Source organism: Neurospora crassa, linkage group V (genome assembly GCF_000182925.2).
Source record: "Neurospora crassa OR74A linkage group V, whole genome shotgun sequence".
Lineage (NCBI taxonomy): Eukaryota > Fungi > Ascomycota > Sordariomycetes > Sordariales > Sordariaceae > Neurospora > Neurospora crassa.
This window is the reverse complement of record NC_026505.1, coordinates 330,301-350,110: the sequence shown is the minus strand read 5'-3', so window position 1 is coordinate 350,110 and position 19,810 is coordinate 330,301. Positions and strand designations below refer to the sequence as shown.

At 52.4% G+C, this 19,810-nt stretch overlaps 4 protein-coding genes across 4 annotated transcripts; 3 read left to right on the top strand and 1 right to left on the bottom strand.

Annotated features, from left to right (window-relative positions):
* The first annotated feature begins 35 nt into the window (after window positions 1–35).
* On the top strand, window positions 36–1,884 carry NCU07775 (hypothetical protein). The gene is made up of 2 exons (XM_953603.2): window positions 36–1,034; window positions 1,100–1,884. The coding sequence occupies exons 1-2, from the start codon at window positions 345–347 to the stop codon at window positions 1,640–1,642; spliced, it is 1,233 nt and encodes a 410-aa protein (XP_958696.1). The 5' UTR covers window positions 36–344; the 3' UTR covers window positions 1,643–1,884.
* Window positions 1,885–2,971: 1,087 nt separating this feature from the next.
* NCU16918 (hypothetical protein) lies at window positions 2,972–3,695 on the top strand (the record flags this gene model as incomplete). The annotated part of the gene is made up of 2 exons (XM_011396500.1): window positions 2,972–3,338; window positions 3,433–3,695. 2 exons carry the CDS (start codon window positions 2,972–2,974, stop codon window positions 3,693–3,695), a joined length of 630 nt encoding a protein of 209 aa, XP_011394802.1.
* A 5,355-nt stretch (window positions 3,696–9,050) lies between these two features.
* acw-5 (anchored cell wall protein-5) lies at window positions 9,051–10,542 on the top strand. The gene is made up of 2 exons (XM_953604.3): window positions 9,051–9,714; window positions 9,780–10,542. Exons 1-2 carry the CDS (start codon window positions 9,495–9,497, stop codon window positions 10,130–10,132), a joined length of 573 nt encoding a protein of 190 aa, XP_958697.1. The 5' UTR covers window positions 9,051–9,494; the 3' UTR covers window positions 10,133–10,542.
* Window positions 10,543–14,440: 3,898 nt separating this feature from the next.
* NCU07778 (hypothetical protein) lies at window positions 14,441–18,908 on the bottom strand. Its single transcript, XM_953606.3, has one exon. It carries the CDS (start codon window positions 18,239–18,241, stop codon window positions 14,984–14,986), a length of 3,258 nt encoding a protein of 1,085 aa, XP_958699.3. The 5' UTR covers window positions 18,242–18,908; the 3' UTR covers window positions 14,441–14,983.
* Between the last annotated feature and the right edge of the window lie 902 nt (window positions 18,909–19,810).

The window sequence follows — 19,810 nt, the reverse complement described above, 5'->3', positions numbered from 1 at the left end:
GTAATTACGTGTAACGTACCGCGCAGCACCGCATGTCAACCGCGACAAAGAACTTCAAGTTCCTGTTCAACATTTCGACAAACAACCAAACTCGCCATCAGCTCGCCGCCAACAACCAAGTACGGGCCGCTCCGTCGTCAACGAACCAAACCTTACCCACTGCCGAATGCTAGTTTTGACGACCTCGCTTGCGTATCAACACCAAACAATCAATTCGTCACAGAGCGGTCTCCGCTCCATCACCGAGCTCAGCCAACCCATCATTCTAGCTCGCCCCGCGTCATCCGCAAACACCCACTCACTACCTCAACACCCCACGATCACATCCCCAGCAAGCCGTCACCATGGCCTCACCACCGCACAACAGCTACTCCTTCCCCGGTGGTGCTCGCTCCCCACCACACCTCCCATCCCTCACCACTTCGTCTCTGTCTAAGAAACGCGCCGCCGACGGCTCTGGCCCCTCGCCCAACATGAAGCGCCGTAAGGGTTCCGTCATGTCCGTTGGCTCCGCCCACCCACTCCGACAAACCTCCTTCCCGCCCGACGAAGCCCCTGGCGGCGCCCGCTCCCCGTCCGTCGACATAGACGCCATGTCCTACGTCAGCGGCACAGCCCAAAGCGTGGTCAGCGCAGCCGCCAGTGCCGCTCCCACCGTGCCCGCCGGTCCGCCTAAGAAGAAGCGTGGCCGTAAGAGCAAGGCGGAGAAGGCGAGGGAGCAGACACCTAGTGTTGTTGGTGCTGGGGCTGGTGGTAAGCCGGGAACGGCGCCGCCTAGTGAGGTTGGTGGGTCGACGGTTGGTAGAGGGGCTAAGAGTGCTGCGGGCGGGAAGGACCAAGGTGGACAGCAAGAAGATCAGGATGATGATGAGGGCCCGACGGAGGTGGCGGCTACGGCGGATACGTTGACGAAGGAACAGAAGGAGGAGGAGCATAGGCAGAGGGGAATGCTGATTAATGCCTTTTCCCCGGATCAGTTTGATCGTTTTGAGAACTGGAGGGCGGCGAACTTGAGTAAAGCTGGTGTTAGGAGGGTATGTTCGTCGTTGTTCCTGATCTGCTATGCTTGGGATTTTCATCGCTGACTTGACGGTGACAGTTGATCAACGCAACCATCTCCCAGTCCGTTACCGAAAACGTGGTTATTGGCATGCGCGCGGTAGCCAAGGTCTTCATCGGCGACATCATCGAGGGCGCACGTCGTGTGCAAGCGGAGTGGATCGAGAAGACGGGCGAGAAGCAGACCGATTTGCCTAGTCCGCCGGCGACGCCTCACGCGGCTGCTTCCAACAACAATAACAACAACCTTGCAGGCGGCGAGGGACAACAGCAGTCGCAGACGCTAGGAAACAGTGCACAGACAAACGGCGAGAACGGAGAGGGTGGAGATGCAGCAGCAGCAGCAGCCGACAAGGGAGACGAGACCATGCCCGACGCTTCCCAACAGGAGAAGGAAAAGGAAAAGGAGCGGGACGATCGTCGCGGTCCGCTACGTCCAGAACATCTCCGTGAGGCTCTGCGCCGCTACAAGATGGGTTTCGAGGGTGGTGGTGTTGGCATGCAGTTGATTTGGCATCAGCAGCAGCAGAACGGTGTCGAGAGGTTTCCTACGAGGACTGGTGGCAGGAGGATCTTCCGCTGAGAGTGTGGTACGAATCCCGCCAAGCACGTTTACCAACAATGCGGAAGCGGGAAGATTGTGTTTCGGTCGCATTGTTGTTTGTTGGCGTTTCATGGGCATGATGGCCAATGTTCATTTTGTTTCTTTTCTTTTTTTTTTCCGGTCACAGCGCTTCAAAAGCATGGATAAAGACGGACAGATAGCATGAGGAGTAGGAGCATTGATACCCACTAAAGATAATTATTTGTTTATTTCATTGTTACACCCGGCTTCTTTTCTTGTTGCTGACATCGTGAGGACAATCGAATCATACTGTCTAGCTAGCTCCATTGCTGATAATGATTGTTTGGACTGAGCATTTTCACCCAGTTAAATGTTGTTTTCTTTTTTTACCAGTGAAACGAACTATCACATCCATAGGTCTGCCGCTTTAACATTTGTTTCCTAGTTGTTTGTTATTCCTCAGCACATTCGCACTTGTGTGCGGGAGAGATCCCAACAGAAATCGACTAGAAGGAAATACGAGTAGTGTTGGTTGAATATTCGTTTCAGCTACGACAAGACGTGAAGTCAAATGCTAACTTAATGTAGTATCGTTACGAAGATGACCCTGAACCCCAGAAGTTGAGTGACTTGTGTGTCTGAAGACGCAACGAATGTTGTCTTTCTTTCTTTCCACCAACCGTTCGCATAAATCAAGTTTATTTCAGATCGTCCAAGTCCCACACAGCTAGGTTATAATATTTCCTTCAAACCGACAAAATACCCCAGGACATCTAGACTGGGTGATAACATGGACTTTGTTAACTCCAGTTCCCAACACGAGAATCCGTTATCAAGCACCGAGTTCTCTAAAGGGACCACATATCACAATCTAGTCTGCGCGATATTCGCGACGCGAAATCCTTTCATTTCTCGGATTTATCTGACTGTTCAAAAGTTTGGCATGTCTTGGTATCAGCAGTATCATACACTCACTCTCTTGTTCCCGCCGCCATAATGATAACGAAAGATGTGACCGCGCCATGTCGATCCAAAGGTCCAGTCCGCTGCTAAGCTGCACAAGCACGGGCAATGTCGTTCCTTCCTCACTTGTACAGTATTCTCCTACCGCCCCCCATACCCCGTTCAAGTTCTTTGCCTTGCTCATATAAGGCAGGCAGTTGGAAGGAGCACCTTGCGCACAAGCCGTAAATTGAACCAGTCATTCCTTGGGGCATTCTCAGGTTCCAATACTGGGCGTTTGGGACGATGAAGGCGGTTTTGTCTTTGTGTCCCCTCGCCATTGGGACTCCCCAATAACCGTGTGCTCCGTCGGCCTGGAAAAAGATTCGGTGTTCTCCGGTCGCGATGCAACGAAATGACCCCGACTGGCCGTGCATCGGCCACTGGAGCCTCATTGTTACGCCGTTGATCGGTCGGCAATCCATGACCACCCGCAAGTCTCCATTGCTTTTGAGAGGGAATTTGGTGTATGCTCCCCATGAGTTGTTGCCTGGTACGATCCATCCGACCGCCTCCATCTCCGGTAGGATTCGGCCAGCAAACTCCCTCATCCGTGGTGTATATCTTGGCTGCTTGAGTCTGTTAGGGAATGACCCCGGGCAACACGTTGACCGTGTGTTGGATCAGATCTGTCGCCTTTGTGTCCGCCAACTATGGTACACCGCGAACACATCTCGCCAGGTGTATGCCAGTCGTGCCGCTTTTTCCCTCTGTTCGTCCGACTTGCATCCATCTCCCAATTGGATTCCCATTTCTCAGTGACTGGGTAGACGGACCGTTGTGAGAGGGGCAGGCCATGGATCTAGGCTTTCTGGAAGGGTTGGGCGACTTTTTGAAGCCGGCCCGCAAGGGCAATGGCCCTCTCCCCGCCGCCGCCAGTCCTTCCTCTCATCTTTCCCGGGCTCCATCCTCTCCTCTCCGGGCTCCTCTCCCCGCAGCTGCCGCCAACCTTTCCTCCTTTTTCCCACCTCCGTCCTATCCTTCTGTTCCGCTGCCGGCCTGGTCTTTGCGAAAGCATCCTCGCCAGGACGACGAGGATCATGAGGATGATGAGGAAGAGGAGCAATAGCCGGTCGACGTCCTGGAAGAGAGTTGGAACTCTTTTTCCCATTCAGAAGACCGGACAAGCCGCAGCATCAAGGGCCATATACGTCTCCGGGACACGTGGGACCAGCTGACCGGCGGCATCGCGATACTGCTCAGTGGCCCGATAGATTTGTCCACGTTCCCGATTGTATACACGCACGTTCTCCTTCTTGGCAGCCGCGACCTCTTCCCTCTACTCGTCGGTCATGTCATTGTCGTTGTAGATCCCTTCGAGCAAGGGGTTATGGCTGTTGAGGCCCATGTATGTGAAGCTCTTTTTGGGCCAAAGACACATGCTGTCGCCGAGCAAATCGTCGAAGTAGTCATGGTGAGGATCACGGTTCCGAAGGGACCAGAAAATACAGTGACTCGGGGATGTCAAACTTGTCTCGATCTCGCCCGCCCACGGTTGAGGATCTGAAATCCCTTCCAACTCTCCCTCGGTTTCCGCAGAAGTTGTTGTGAAGGAGCTGTAAAGTCTCTATAGTCCTTGCCTTTTCCCTTCTGTGGTTTTGAGAGTTGTTCCTTCTGGTCTGCTGGGGAGGGCAAGTTGGAATAGTCGCCGGGACGATAGCTTGGGAAACAACAGGAGAAACAGCTATAGTTGCGGCTGGATTGGCGTTAGATGGAGAGCCAGCTGGAATGCCTCTTGCAGCTGGAATAAAAAAAGGAGTGGGAGCTCCAAGATATCGTCCTGAGTTGGGTTCGAGGGCCTGCCCGAACTGATCTTCGAACGGATTGTACTCCTTAGCGTAGTGTAATGTGTTCTCGGTCGTTATAGCGGTTTGGTTGAGTGGTCTTGTGGGTTGTCCAACCAATCTATGGTGCTCGTGGGTGAAGGGTTCATTGGAGCGAGGTTTGGTTGACTGGACGAAGAAGTTAAGTTCAGAACTGAAAACCCCAGGAGAAACCACCTTAAATACCCGACCGACCACAGCCCAGGCCACCAATTGGTTCCGTCTAAAGGGGGATGTACTCTCCTACTACCAGGATCCCAAGGATCACTACTTTCCCGCGGGATGCGCTTCTTTCGACGTCCTTCAATCAACACACCTTCCGGTTGCTGGATAGCAACAGGCGGGGATGGGGGTGAGTGGAAGGTAGCGCCCCGGTTACCGTTCGACACTTCCAGTCACTTTCCGGAGGAAAGATGGCCTTCGGCGGGGAGACGGGCTGGTGTTGATCAATACGTGAGTCTGTCTCTTCTGTTCTTGGTTTCCAACTCGTGAGGTTGTCCATCCCTTTACACATATTTTCAGCCTTCGCCCTGTATGCGGCGTGTGCCTCAGGATTATCCTAGAGTTTATCCATCTTCGCCTTCAAGCGAGTCAGAAACATATGGACAGGACGCAAGAATATCTCGGGATAGATGCTTCCTGGTTTCGTCTGATATGACAATGCATATTGACTCGGACAAAAGGGAATCTTGCTGGTTTGTTAATTACATTGAAGGGGGAACATTTAGTGTTGTGCCCGAATTTTCGGAGATGTTGTCTTGGCCTCATCCGCCAACGGTGGATGAGTTCAGATCTCAACCGACCCTCCCACCCCACAGGCCCCCAGCATTGGGGTGTTTATCTTTTGGTGTGGGAGAAAGAGGGAACGTCCAGCCGTTTACGTCGGCACCGGCACGAATTCGACACTCGGCATCAAGCCGAAATTCAACGGCTACGACAAGGGACAAAACTTGTCTGTGAGATGCGAAGAATGGACCCAAAAGGGGTATTTACTTACCCATAAGGCGTTGGTATGTACCTACTTCGCCGTTGCCACCCAAACAAACCCGTTGCACGCTTCGCGCGGTGTTTAAGGTCCTAGAGACACCATGGCAGCGCACTGAAGACCAGTGTGAAGGTGTGAGCAGTGGGTAAGAGTATTGTAGAGGTAAAGGAGGAGGGTAGGGGGGACTCAAACTGGGCATTGTTCGTCGCAAGTCCATTTGATCGTACTCGCGTCTGTTCAGGTTCTTGGCCTTGACGCAGTTATGAAGTCAGCCTCAAGCTGAGCTGTCATCGGCGGTTTCTGTAACTGAACACCTACCTCTAACGATGATCCACGGTATACACGTGAACGCTCATCTCTTCCCCAAAGCGCGGTGCTTAGTTCCAACATCTTCCTCCTGCTTGATGAAGTTGGCCGCTTCGATCGCCTTCACGTTTGGCAGCTTGCCGTGCAACTTGGCTCTGAGCATGTGTTGAAGCTGCTACTGTGACCACCCAGATCATCGATAATTTTCAAGCGATGGTTTTCGGCACGGGGATCAAGATGGGTGAGCCATTCATCCAATGTCATGTAGGTAGGTAGGTATCATACGTCTGCGATGAAACAAGCAGCAGCAACGCGAGCGCCGGCACTAGCAGTAGGAGTAACATGAACGCTAGCGCTACTTCCACAGCGAACTTCCCGTACAAAGAACTTTTGTGGCACAACCAGCCCCTCTACGAAGCGGCTACCGATTAGTACGAATCCGACATAAGTGACGAGGAAGTCACGGAATCCCTTATCGAGCAGGCCAGAACCTGTACATTCGATGACGCTACAGCTATTCTTTGGCCGTTCCGTAGGCGATATAGCGGTCACTTCGCGATTGTAGGTATATCAAAATGCGAGGTTTCATCGTTCTGGCCGCAACCGGTGGAAAACGGAGGAATTCATTCAAGGAGTCACGCTTTCCTTCAAGGCCGAGGCGAGGTGCAAGCTTGGCCCGGAGCAGTATCTAAGTTTGATTTCGCTCCTTTAGGGCAGTGACCGGGGACCTGACGGGTCTGACGGGTTGAACTGGTCTCGTGGAGGACGTGGGACGGTGGACGACGACGAGAGGACTCTTGCTCTGGGCGGATCAGCGGCCATCACCTCCGGATTGGGAGATGGTGGCCGGCGGGGGATGACTGACTGACTCTCCGACTAGGTAGGCCGCCCAGGAGTCCTTACCACAGAATTGAGGAGAAAAAGCTGGGGGAAATTGGCAGTTGGTTGCTTGATGAGGGTCTTTTTGAACGTCACTTGGTCACTTTTTGTTTTGCCCTTGTTTCCTCCGTAGTGTGGTGTAGAAATACGCCCCGGGATATGCATTTCCTGGCCTGGAGGCAATGGAAGTTGACCAATGATCTACACCAAGATTTCCCCGCATTACGCCAAGCTGGTCCACTCACACCTGGGTTTCTTGCCCTGTTCTGTCGCCATTGACTACTGACTTCGAGCTGGCAGACCACACCTCCTTCGAACAGCATTTCATTCCGTCCCAAAGACGAAACACACCAAAGCTGCTACAACGGGCAGATCACGCTTCTTTTTCTGAGATCAAGTAAGGGCATAATGTTGAAGATGTGGCCCGATACCGTTGAGATCAGTAATAACGGCCTCACATGATGAATTCGGGCGGCCCTGCTGCCACCAAGCTTGAGAGAAGGACCAGCGGAGGAGGACATGAAAGCGAGCTGATTTATTACTTTGGAGAAGACATCAATTATCCGCACACACCACACCGGGAACAGTCACACCCTCCTTGATCGACAGCCGACACGAAGCCACACTTGCTTTCCCACAGCCCCGGTACGAAAGTAACACTACACCAATTTTTATGTCAAGGGTGACGTCGTCGGTCGGAATGAATCGAGGGAATCTCGCATCTGGCTACAACCGGCCTCTGGCAACCAATCGCCGTCCAGAGGTAAACTTCGGATTCGCATGACAATTTCTCCTTTGTGCTAAATCCAGAGTCCATTCGCAGTCGGATACCATGTCTTGGTCGCCGAGGTCGTCGCAACAGAGTCATCAGTCAAGTGGCGGGTTGCAGTTCAATCTCCGAAACTTACAATCAAGACCGCGACGACTTTTGGCTAGCTCCGGGTGCTATTTTCGTTGGGGGTTCTCGTCCTCGGCTTTATGTAGGTCAGCGGTTTTCGTGGTGTGGAAGTGTGGAACCCCAAATGTCACAGTTTCCCCTTGTTGGCGCATACTATGGTACATTTATACCGCTCAACCGCCATGTTGACTACATCGCGAGTGAATCAACTCGTATTCAACCTCTACACCACGTGATATACGACACAGGTTACGGTTGGGACAGCAGGTAGCGAGTGCTGTGTTGCCGTTTCGCTTGCCGATTTTCTGTTGATCGTCGTCGTGGCCGCTAAATCATGATATTCAACCAGGAATTCAGAAAATCCGACAAGGTGGACACCCGACCCTTCAATCCACTTTGAATCTTCAAGGGGATCCATTTTGTTCGTGGGTAAGTGAACCCTGACAGCCCTCTTCATCTCGGGTTGTGAGACAATGGGAAATACACTTGAACATGACAAGTCTCGAACCTTGCACGCTTCTGGTGTATCCCGAAACCACTATCACCATCTCCCATGTGAAACTTCAGAAACATGGTCGGAGATATTATGGCATGTGTCATCATGCACGGAAAAGGGTGTCATAATTCCACGCCTGGTCGGCCAGGCCTCTCAGGGCTGGTGTCGGCTGTGTGTCTGTGTGCGTGTCGCCTTGGACAGGCCTCCCCCCTGTGAAACCATCCACAACCTGCTCCACGATGCCGAGGCTGACAGTGACAATCATATGCATTCATCCACTTTCCCCAGATTTTCAATTCCCGCCCGAACTTCTGTCAGCTCTTCCGTCCATCCCCAGGCCAAACCAGTCCTGAATGGATGCAAAATGTGATGAATTCCAACACAATCGCATATGTCAATCGTCTGGGGATAAATCCTCATTGGGTCAAGCGGCGGCGATTGAAAGGACGACATGGTTACAATCCCCCTTCTTGCCGTCGTCCGTGCATCTGAAATTGCTACTGCGTAGTACATCATTATTCGCAAGGAGCACCTGGTGCGATTCCTGATTCTGCGGGCGAACCGGTCCACGCTGGCCACGCCGGTCCAGGACTGCAACCAGCAGTTCGTCCGGTCCTTGTCCAGTTCCTGGCAGGTCCTGCCTGTCTGCTTGTTCCGTCCTTCCGCCGCCGCAATTTGCCCGGCCGAGATGGCCGATGTAGGGCAAGTGCTCCGCAACACGAGCCAGGGACATGACATTTAACGGCTCCATTCTGCTTGATCCAGCCATTCATGGGAGCATCTGTACGTAGCCCAGTGGAACTATCGCCTCAGAATCCAGGGTGCCTGCTAACAAGCGGATTTTCCTAGTCCCTCCCCCACAACGCAACGAGGACGACACTCGGGGTTCTAGTGTACCGCAAAGACTCGGGCCATTGATATTCGACTTTCCTGGAAATTGTGCATAGTCTGCAAGCATACTCCAACATTCAGGCCCGCCAGAAGTTATATGAAAGACGATAAAATTGAATATATGTCTAATGATGCCTAATTTCTAGGAAAATTGAAAATCAATGACCCAAGTCTTTGCGGTACGCCGTGTGCACGTCAAAAAGTGCGAGGCGTGGAATGTGTGAATACCACCTCTACCGAGAAGACACTACTGTGTAGTATTCGGTGGGCCCGGATGGGATGCTACCGTCGGGCTGCCAGCCACCCCCGTCTTTTACCACCCTCCTTTCTAGGGCCTTGGCTTGGGTCTTGGAAGCCATGGGAGGCAAGGAAGGAAGCTGGTTCGGTGCCGTTCTTTGACACACACAACCTTCCATCAACATAAAAGGGGCGTCATCCTCCCCACCTTGCACCTTCTATTCCCTCTTTTGTCTCTCCACCACCAAAATACACACAGTCGCTTCTGTATTTCCAGCCTCCAGCCGACTTTCGTTCAGCCAAACAACCTATTACATCTAATAACAACTCTACTACAACAACTCTAATTCAAAATGAAGTACTCCGCTGTCGCCCTTGCCGCCTTCGTGGCCATTGCCTCCGCCCAGGACATCTCTGTTATCCCCTCGTGCGCCCTTCCCTGCGTTGACGACGCCGCCACCAAGGTCTGCACTTCCAAGACCGATCACAAGTGCCTCTGCGAGAACAAGGACGCTCTCGTCAGCACTGCCACCTCCTGTGTCATTTCCAAGTGCGGTGCCGCCGTTGCTCTGAGTAAGTTTTCACCTTCTACATCTCTCGCAAAACCCACTCATACTAATATCAATTTCCCTTTCCAGACGACGTTCTCCCTGCCACCGAGAAGTTCTGCCAGGAGGTCCTCGCCGGCGGCTCTGACGCTGCTCCTTCCAGCTCTGCTGCCGCTGCCACCACTGCCACCACCTCCGCCATCGCCACCGCTACCGCTCCCACTTCCACTGTCGTTGCCACCACTGTGACCACCTCCGCCATCGCCACCGCTACCGCTCCCACCTCTACCGTCTCTGCCGCTCCCTCTTCCTCCAGCAGCAGCAACGGCACCGTCTCGATGGCTCCCCCAGCCTCTTCCAGCCCCGTCAATGCCGGCGCCGCCTCTGCCGGTTACATTGGCAGCTTCGGTGTCGCTGCCCTTGCTGCCCTTGCTGCTTTTTAAATTATCAATTTATGATGGGTGGTAATTCTGTGGTGCGGTGGAAATAATCACGATGGTTGGAAAAGAAAATAAAGAGAAGTTGGATGCCGGGAATGGAAGGTGGTGGTTGCTTGAATGATACCTTTACGACGACAAAGAAATGTTGTATGAAAGTTCCTTAGGTGTACAACTACAAATGGATTTTGTGCCGGAACTTTTTTTTCCCCTTTGAAATGTGACTGTGAACTACTGGGCGAGTGAATAAATCACAATCACACGAAAACATTGCTAGAGGAGTCGAAAAAACTACTTTCTTCGCCGAAAAATACCTCTCAACTGAAAAAAAAAAGTTCAAATTAGCAATGCGAAATCCCGATCAGTCGTTAAGCATTTATCGTTGAAACACAAGAAACAGTTTCCAGGAATCATAAACAAGCGCACAAGCGCCTCAAGAGCGTTTCAAATGACTCCAAGAAACGTCAATTGGAACCACACATACCGATGTCATGTCTGCCTCATTTCTCTCAGCTTCAAACACCCGTGCCGCCCCAGGTCCGTCCGAGCCGTGATCCTTCCTTCCTTCCTTCCAAAAAAAAAAAATGGATCCATCCCTGCCATCCAGTGTGTCTGGACTGCGGTGTCTGCGGCTCAATCAATGCCGCCTTTTCCCTTTTTCTTTTTTTTTTTCTTTTTTCCTCCGCCCCCTGTCCGTCGGGTCCATGCCAGCAGCCAGTGCAGCCAGTGCAGCCAGTGCATGGCAAGGTCAAGCATGTCGGCCGATGGATGATGCATCGGAAAGATGTACTGTGCAGGTACCTTGGCATGTATAGGTACACTACAGGCAAAAATAGGTAGTGGCAAGTGGCATTGTGGCAGTGACAGGTGGCAGACAAACCTGGCAAGGCAAATTTGGTCATATTCATGAAATCCAGACTGGAACTGGAATCTGGAACTGGAACTGAAGCCTGCCTGCCATTCGCCTGAGTAGGTACGGATTTCCTCACCTCGCTTGGTCCAGTTCAATGTCCAAGCGGATTTGTTTTCGGGGTTTTTTTTTTTTCTTTGGGATCGCGAACCGGTCAGATAAATGACTTGAACTGCCCAAGACATGGAACGAAAGAGCAGGAAGTACAGAGTTAACCTACTTGGTGTGTGTGTTAGTTGAGGTAACGTGAGTGACCAGACCAGACCAGAGCGAGCAAGCGAAGTAGAAAGCGGTTGCAACATTTGATAGTAGGTACTATGTCAAAAAGACTCAGCCACCTTGGGGTCTTTTTTTCGGGTACAGGTAAATTTTGGGTGGGCTACCTCAAGCTCTGAACGGCTGGATCAATCGTGGATCTTTGGATCTTGGTAGACCGATTTCTCTGGTTGTTGCCTCTATGTACAGGTACTGCCAATGTACCTGCGTAATTGTAATTGTACTCTACTTACTTAGGTATACTGTGCGTTGCAGGATGCATCGGGGATCGTTTAACCACTGATGAGTGCATACATAGGTACAGTGCATGTGGAGTTTACGAAGTGGTTTTTGTAATGATTGGCCCTGGGTTTTACCTAATGGGGCAGGTGGCAGAATGGGTTGTGGTTGGTGAGTGAGATGTTCGCGGCGAGGTGAGGATTTTACGTTTTGGTTTTGCACAATGAGTAGGTAGGTAGGTAGGTACAGTAAAGTAAAAGACAGCAAACTGAACAGGGTTATAGAAAGAGGTACGGTACATACATAGGAGAAAGGATGAAGAGGAGGTGTAAAAGTTGCGAGAGACCAACAAAATGGCAACCTTGGAATACTGTTTTGTTGTGTGGGTTGAGGCTGAGTAGAGGCCCTCCTTCAACTCGGAGAAAAAGCTGTACGACATTCTCCATTACCAACTGAATGTCAGCTTGACCTGTGACGCAAATCTACCGCAAAACTCCAGCCCGGCCCGAAGAGGTGTCGTCGTAAGCTTAACAACCCGGCAGAGGGGAACAAAGACATGTTTACTGTGTAGTTGTCCTAGGTAGAGACGTGGACATGTCGATCAGTCCCACCAAATTCCGTCCAACGCCGCCACCGACGAGCACCGAGTCGATTGTCTGCGTGGCATAGTGTGTACACTACAGACGGCCTTCCTAGTATTTTGCGCCGCATATGTCGGCTTGGCGGGACCGACGGGATACAAGTGTACCTCTAGGGAACCATTTTAGGACTGGTGTTTTTCAGAATTCAGCCTCGGGTGAGGTGGCGTTTTGAAACATTTGATCTTGGAGAACAAAGGAAAAAGCATATGAAGACGGACAGAGACGGACTGGGGAATTGCATGCATTCACTGGAATGGAAATCGGATTTGGGTTGGGAGATGGTTGAGACAATTGGACGGATGTGGCTTGTGGCGTTTCTGGGGAACATGAACATGAACCAGACAAGAAGGAAGTTCCGTCATTGGGGAACCAAAGTTTTGACGGATGTTTTGGGAACTGAATGCGTCCCTCGGTTGCAATGACTTTATTACATAATTAGGTAGGTATGTATGCCCATCCATGTGCATGTGCATGCAGACTTGCAGACACGAATTGAAAGTGCAATTGACCCTTTGAGAGCCGCCGTTCCAAGAAAGCACGATCTTGCAGACCAGACCATCGTTCGGCAAAGAAAGGACTTCATTCTCAACAGAAATATCCGCAAGCGTAAGGAAGACCATCGCAAGTGAATCACCATCCTCTCCCACCGTCCAGCTGCAACGCAGTAATTTCCAGAACCACACCAATTGCGCAGGGTGATGTCACATTGGTTCGCAACAGAAGCATTCCCCAAGGGGGTACTAAGTACATAAATCGAACGCGCTTCGATTCGATGCGTGACAAGCGCGGTTCGGAAAAAGTAAAGAAAAGGGGGCATGTTGTATTGTACATAGGTAGTAATGCCAATATAGGGGTGTGCAGTAGTGTACACAGTATTTAGTACAAAAGACAGAAGAAAGGTGAACGAACGGGAAAGGAGAAGATACTACCCTACTTACCTACTTGATTATGTAAATTCAACGGTGAAGTCTACGCAATACCGCCAAGATGGGTGCGGGACACAGAGACCTCGCAGGAATGAATGGAGGAGGTGCGCAGGCAGGATCACTAGTGTACCTAGGGAAGGAGCATGCAGTGCTGAATGGACAGCAAAGTACACCACACCACACCGCACCGCACACAAGAGACGAAGTACTTTTAGGTAAGGTACCTAGCGGCAGGCAAAGTGCATTCATTAACCATTCGGAGACCGGCTATGTGGCCGGGTTTGATGCGGCTCTAGAGGTAGAGGTACCGCCATACATGAGGTGCACGTTGATCGTTGAGGATTTGATAACAGTCGACGAACAACGGACGGCAGGCGAGAAGATGAGATGTTTGGATGCAAATTGAACCCTCTAACACCACACGCTTAGCAAAGGAGGAGGAGATAGCCGCCAAGACTGAGCGATGGAAACGTGTCGCGGATGACAAATGAGCGCGCACGCGAGAGACAATGATATAGAGGTTAAGAAGTTCACGCGGACAGAACACGCCAAGTAAAGCGATAAATTTGAGAAGAGGGACTAGACCAACACTGGATGAAATGATTCATGTTGGATGGGAAAACTGGCAACATGTCCAAACCTTTATCTGTTTAATGAGAGTAGGTAGGTAGGTAGGTAGTATATGCAGCGAAGAAAAAGAAGAAGACGAAAAATAGGTATGTCGTTTGGTCGATGTGATGTAGAGAGAGAACGCCAGGAAAACAGCCTACTATGGCCTATTATAGTAACAAGGCCTTTCCTCCCGTTACCTATCTACCTATTCTTGTAGTTCTAGGCTTAACTAGGTGAGTATGTACACTCGGTTAACAAAGGCAAATATGCCATCCCTTACGTTGCGAGTAGGTAGAGAGAGATGAAGCGGGATGGAGGTCTCTCGTCACTGGCAGATCAACGGTTTAAGAGGTCAATGGAAGGCCTGGGCTGGCCTGGCAAGGCAACCCGAAAGAACATGTTTTCATATGTTGTTATCATAAAAAATCTCAAGGGGATGGTTGCCTTGCAAGCTTGTTCAGTAACAGGACTGGAACGGGCGGAACTCCGATCTAAAGCAAGCAAGCATCTTCGGTATCAGTACCCGTACGACAAACAGAGCCGAATTATGGCACCCTGGGATGTTGGACATTGGCACATTGGCACGAAGCTGCCTGGAATGGAACCCAGCACATAGTGTAGATAACCGGAGCATGTCAAAGAAGTGGAAAGACGGTTGTATTTGAGGAGTGTGATAAAGGCCAATGATCGGGCAGTCTTGTGAAGGTATAAAAGGGCGCTCCCCATTCTGCGGTGTATCCCTTTCAATTGAGCTACACAACTTCTGCTCGGTTTCTAGCATTCAGCCACTACACGACAGTCAGTTCAAGATCCGACAGCGGAGGCAGAACAGAATCACTTGAGAGGATCGATGAAGATGAAGAGAAAAACAAACAAGGACTGGTCCGCTCGGATTATCATACTACGCTAGGTACATCTTTTCCCGGCTCAAGTGCCGTCAACACATCAGGCCAGCCAGATAAAGCCCACATCGTCCACAACGAGGATCCACGACAAGCGACATCAAGTTTCCACGGCCGACAAGTGACGTCGCCTTAGGCACATCCACCACATCGCCGGTATGACTTCAGCCACGACACTCAGGCGGTCAAGCGCACCAGCTTAGCAATCATCCCAGCCGCGATCTATCCAAGACACGAACGAACGGAAGACACTGGTCAAACAGACCAGCAGACAGCACTCAAGCAAGCACAAGCAGAACGAACAGGCAGGCCAAACAGGCGCAACAGACAGGCAAGGCATGCAGGCCAAGCACGGCAGACTAAAGGAAAGCTCAACGATCGCTAGGGCTACCAGGATCTTTGGAGCTTCCTCCAGCACTAGCACTACCAGCACTGTCTCCGGCGGACCTGACGCTGCTACGACCAGAGTCAACACCGGAACCCAAGGCTGAACCTGAAACAGATCCCGACCCAACAGAGACAACGGCAGACCCGGAACCCGAGCCGGAGCCGGAGCCGGATCCCAAGGCAGTACCACTGGTGAATCCGTTGGAGCCCGAGGTCGAGCCACCGCCGATGGGACCAAAGGTTCCGTTGTTGCCGGCGAGTCGCTGCTGACGAGTTGGGAAGCCAAAACCGGGCGGTGCTCCGCGCATTGAGCCCGGGGTGCCGAAGATGGTATTCGGGTTGCTGTGCTGATGTTGATGATGCTGACCATGTCTTAGTGCAAGTCTTTCGCGTTCGAGTCTCTCACGCTCATCTTCATCTGTGGACTCGGTAAATCCTGAGATGTCACTAAGCATCGACGAGGATCTGCCTCTTGCCCTGCGTTGCTGAGCCGGAGTGCCAATAGCCGGTTGCTGAGAATGCTGTTGCGGCTGAAGGGGATTGCTGAAGGGTCCTCCAATCGGTGGCGGGGGGAGAAGAGCTGCTGAACCAGTCTGGGGTCCTAGAGACGAGGAACCTGATGCCGCGGCAGTGGCTGCGGGCCAAAGAGTCTGAGCCGGCGAGTGGGCAAAGGTGCTATTACCAGCTGCTGCTGCGGCGGTTGGACCAACGGGAGGCATTCCCCAGCCAGTGCTCGCATTATTTGCTTGCGGGTACTGACTGCCAGCAACAGCCGCCGCATGGCTGTACGCCATATCCTCCTGCACACTAGACAGATACGCGTGAATCTGGTTGCTCAAGTCGGTGATCTGTGCCTGCTTCGCCATGTTCATGCTCTTAACGGAATTGATGCGATCAGTGAGATGCCTCTCGGCCGTGGCAATGTCTGCTTCGAGGGTGGCGCGGTTCTGGCGCCGGCGTTCAGCTTCACCAAGGCCCTGAGCATTGGCGTCCGTTATGCGCTTGTGCTCCTCCTTGACCTTGTTGATGCGCGATTCAATCTTCTTGTGCTTGGCTTGCAGGCTGGTTTGCTCATCTTTCAGGACCTTGACCTCGGACTCGAGCGTGGCTTTGAAGCTCTTGAATGCAGAGCGGGCTTCCTCATAGCGACCCTTCTCGGACTTCCAAGTGCTCTGTTTGGAGCGGTATTCCGCAAGTAGTTCCTCGGGGATGGATTCAAGCTCCTTGAGTTCGGCTTCCAGCTGCGCAATGGCCTCCTCGGCTCGCTTCTCCTGGATCTTGTTCTGGGCCACTTTTTGCTTGAGCTTGTCATCATCACCTCCCGCGGACTGGACAGCTGCCGTGAGTTTCTCAATCTCCTTCTTGGCAGCGTTGACCCTACGGTTGTTTTCCTTGCGCGCAGTCTTGAGCCGGGCCTTTTCGTCAGCCAGCTTGATCTCGGCAGCCGCAATCGAAGCCCTCAGGGTAGTAACCGGGGAGTCGTGGCGAACGTTATCAACGCGCTGGTTAGTAGGTGCTGCCTTTGCGGGTGCCTCGGGATCCCTACTCTTGGCCTGGACGGTCCTGACATTGGCCTTGTAGATAACCTGGTCGGTTTGAGTGCTGACAAATTCGCATGCATAGTTGGATAAGGGGGTAAGTCCATAGATGTCGCCTGTCCAGCGGGTGCCTTGGTGCTTGTCTTCTTCGGTGCCTTCAATAGGAATGATGCGTGTCGGTTGCCATTTCGCGTTGTTGACTCGGACATAAAAGGGCTTGGCGATGCTGACGCCAGGGGTTCCAGCCTCATCAACGGTTTCGTCATCAGGAAAGTCGGGAAAGTAACTAGTGTTGAAGCAGACTTCGTCGCTGCCAATGTAACAAATCCAAATCTGTTCCGGCTGTGTATTAAACGGCGCGTTCCCCAAGTTGTGGATATCCGTAGCGTTGCTACCGGCTGATTCGGAAGCCGCATGGGAAAGCTCATACTCCTTCACCATAACAATTTTGGTGCTAGCCAGGGCGGCCCAGAGAGGCTGTCGTATCCTCACTTGGGCGCTCTGCTTTCGTCTCTTCTTGTTCGAAACAGTACCCGTACTTGTTTGCAGATGGGCGTCGCTATCGGCTGCCATCAGCGCCGCGTCGGAGCAGCTGTCTGAAAACGACACAGTCTTGCCAGCCTCCGGATCCAGTTGACTCTGTGACTGCAAATCTCGCCGTTCCCTGCGTAAATACCACTCCCGAATGTACCGTACCAGTCCCTGTGTAAGAATATGTATAGCCAAAACGCTTCTAACCCAGCCATATGGTCCCTTTTTCTCGAAAGCGCGTACGGTGTGCTCGAAAGGATCACCATGGTTGGTTGGAAAGAAGCGATTCGTGCCAAAGAGGGTACTCAAATGGGTGAGACCATTCCACCTAGCCTGTCTCGTCCATTGGGAAGCTGTAATGATGGCGACGCAGAGGAAGATGCTGTTTGACGTGCTCGTCCTTGAGCTGCCACCTCCTCCGAGGGTAAGGGATATGACAACCTGGGCTAAATCCAATATGAATTGCTGCATGGGAGCCCACAGAAATAGCCATATACCCAACACAGCCACGTCCATACAGACCAGCGTCGTGAGCGAGGGCGTGCCCTGGTTCCCATCAAAGATGTCGGCAATGGTCAGCCCGGAACTAGTGGTAACAGGAGGAACAAAGGTCAAGAGGGTGAAGAGCATGTAGACAATGGCGAGGAAGGCTGGAGACAACTGCATCAGGATGATGAGGATGGCGATGGTATCGTAGATCGGGCAGGACTTGAGTACGGTCAGGGCATATTCGACGGGACCGGGGTCACGGTGAACGTTTGTGTTCTTGGCATCGTTCACGTTGATCTGACGGTGGTTTTCCTCGTGGGAAGACTGCAGGGGCGGAAAGGTGAGCGACTCGGCGGACTCTGACTCGGAGTAGGCGCCGCCCAGGGAGCCGCGGCGCAGAGACTCGGCGGCCATGGTGGTGTTGTTGTCGTCGGGCAGGGCGGGGAAAGCATTGGCAGCAGTCGTGCTGTTGTGGTTATTGTTTTGTTGGGGGACGGCTGCGGTGGGGACAGCATTATCGACGACAGCAGCAGTAGGGCGTTGATCGAGGGCGGCGAGCTGCTGGTGACTTCTTTGATGCTTGGGAATGCGCTTGCCCGGGCCTACAAGGCCACCTTCATGTCTCGTGTCGCGCTGGTTGTTCGCACCCTGCTGTCGCTTTGCGGATTGGGACACGCGAGGCATACGCCTATGCCGACTCAGAAGCGTGTTCTGAGCCAGCCGGGATACCGGTCGGGGACTGGAAATGTCGACGTGGTGGTCGTGGTCAAGGTCGGGACCGAAGGGGTTCTCTCTCTCGCCGGACGACTAGCTCGTGGTCGTGCCAGAGCCTCCCTCGGCGGACTGGCGTGGCGGCCTGCTGTGAGGGAGCGGTCGCCAAGGCCAGGAAGACAGATGGAACTCGAGATGGTGCGGGAAGGGCATAAAGGTGGACCGCAGAATCGCTATATGCTCTGGTCTGATTTGCCCATCGGGAAGATGGTCTTTTGGGGGAACCAAGTCTGGTGTCGGCTGGCTCTTTTTCTTTGAATTTTTGAGGGTGGGCGGAGCTAGCCGGGTGGCGGGCGACGGCGAGCGCAAAGTGTCTATCGAATATCAAGTCTTTACTGTAGATAGGGATGGTCGATACAATGTTCTCTCTTAAGCAAGCTGGCGCCGGCCAAGGTGGGATCGATTCCAGGAGAAAAGCGGATTTTTGGATCTTGGAGAACAGAGGTTTTCAACGGACCAGACACAGACACGGGCGGCACAAGGCGAAGGAACTGTCAAGACGGGACCCGACTGGGGTGGCAGGCAAGGAAGGGAACCAAGCAGTGGACAAGAAACAAGGGCCTTTTCTCCAGAATGGCAGGTCCGGGCAGGCCACACACACAGTGCAGAGGTGGTCCACAGAGGGAACGTGAACTTCACAGGTTAAGTTCAAGTTGTCCGCACCCACCGAGGACAGTGTGGGAAGGCAGAGGGCAGTCTCGTCACTCAGTGTTTGCTTGGCTCACAGGCTCACAACGCTCTTTCTCTGGTGGAACCCTAGGCCGTGGATGCCGGGCGGTGGGGAAGTCGTGTGCCCCCCAAACTCCCAAAGAAGCCACGGGGAACCATGTCTTTTGCTGAGGTAGGAACTGAAAGGTACCGTCAAGTCTTTGTCTCTCACAATTGAACACGTTTTGCAATGCAAGGTACGCGGCAGTACGTGAGTGGGTTAATCTCAACCTCAGCTGAAGCCCCGCCAATCTGACACTGTGAGCGGAGTTGGTTGTTGTCGCTGAGGCGCCTGGACAACATCTCGGTCTTCTACCTCTATGAATACTACACGATATCGGGTACAATATTAGGAGGATATGGAGACGGGAGTCGAGATGGAAGGAATTGATAAAGAGCACGACTCTTCAGTGAGGTCTTCACCATCCCTTCAACTCTTTTCTGAATACGATCTGCAACGGATATCCGCATTTCTCAGTCCGTCTCACTTTTTCCCCCATTCAACATGAAACAGGCGCAGCATGGCAATTGCAGTGTGCAGACGGATGATGTGATATTCGTCAGCCGCCACTAAAAGTCTGTCATGTTGTTGTTGAACCCTTCCATCCAAAGTCCCAACAGCCTCCAGTCTTTGTTGTCTATTGTTCAACACCCAACGTTGCCATCCAACGCAATCGATATCGATTGAGTGCAAGAGACGAAACGAGAGACGACGCCTGCCTGCACCGACATGCCCGCAAATCCCCCATCTTCACATGCAGACGTCAACCCACC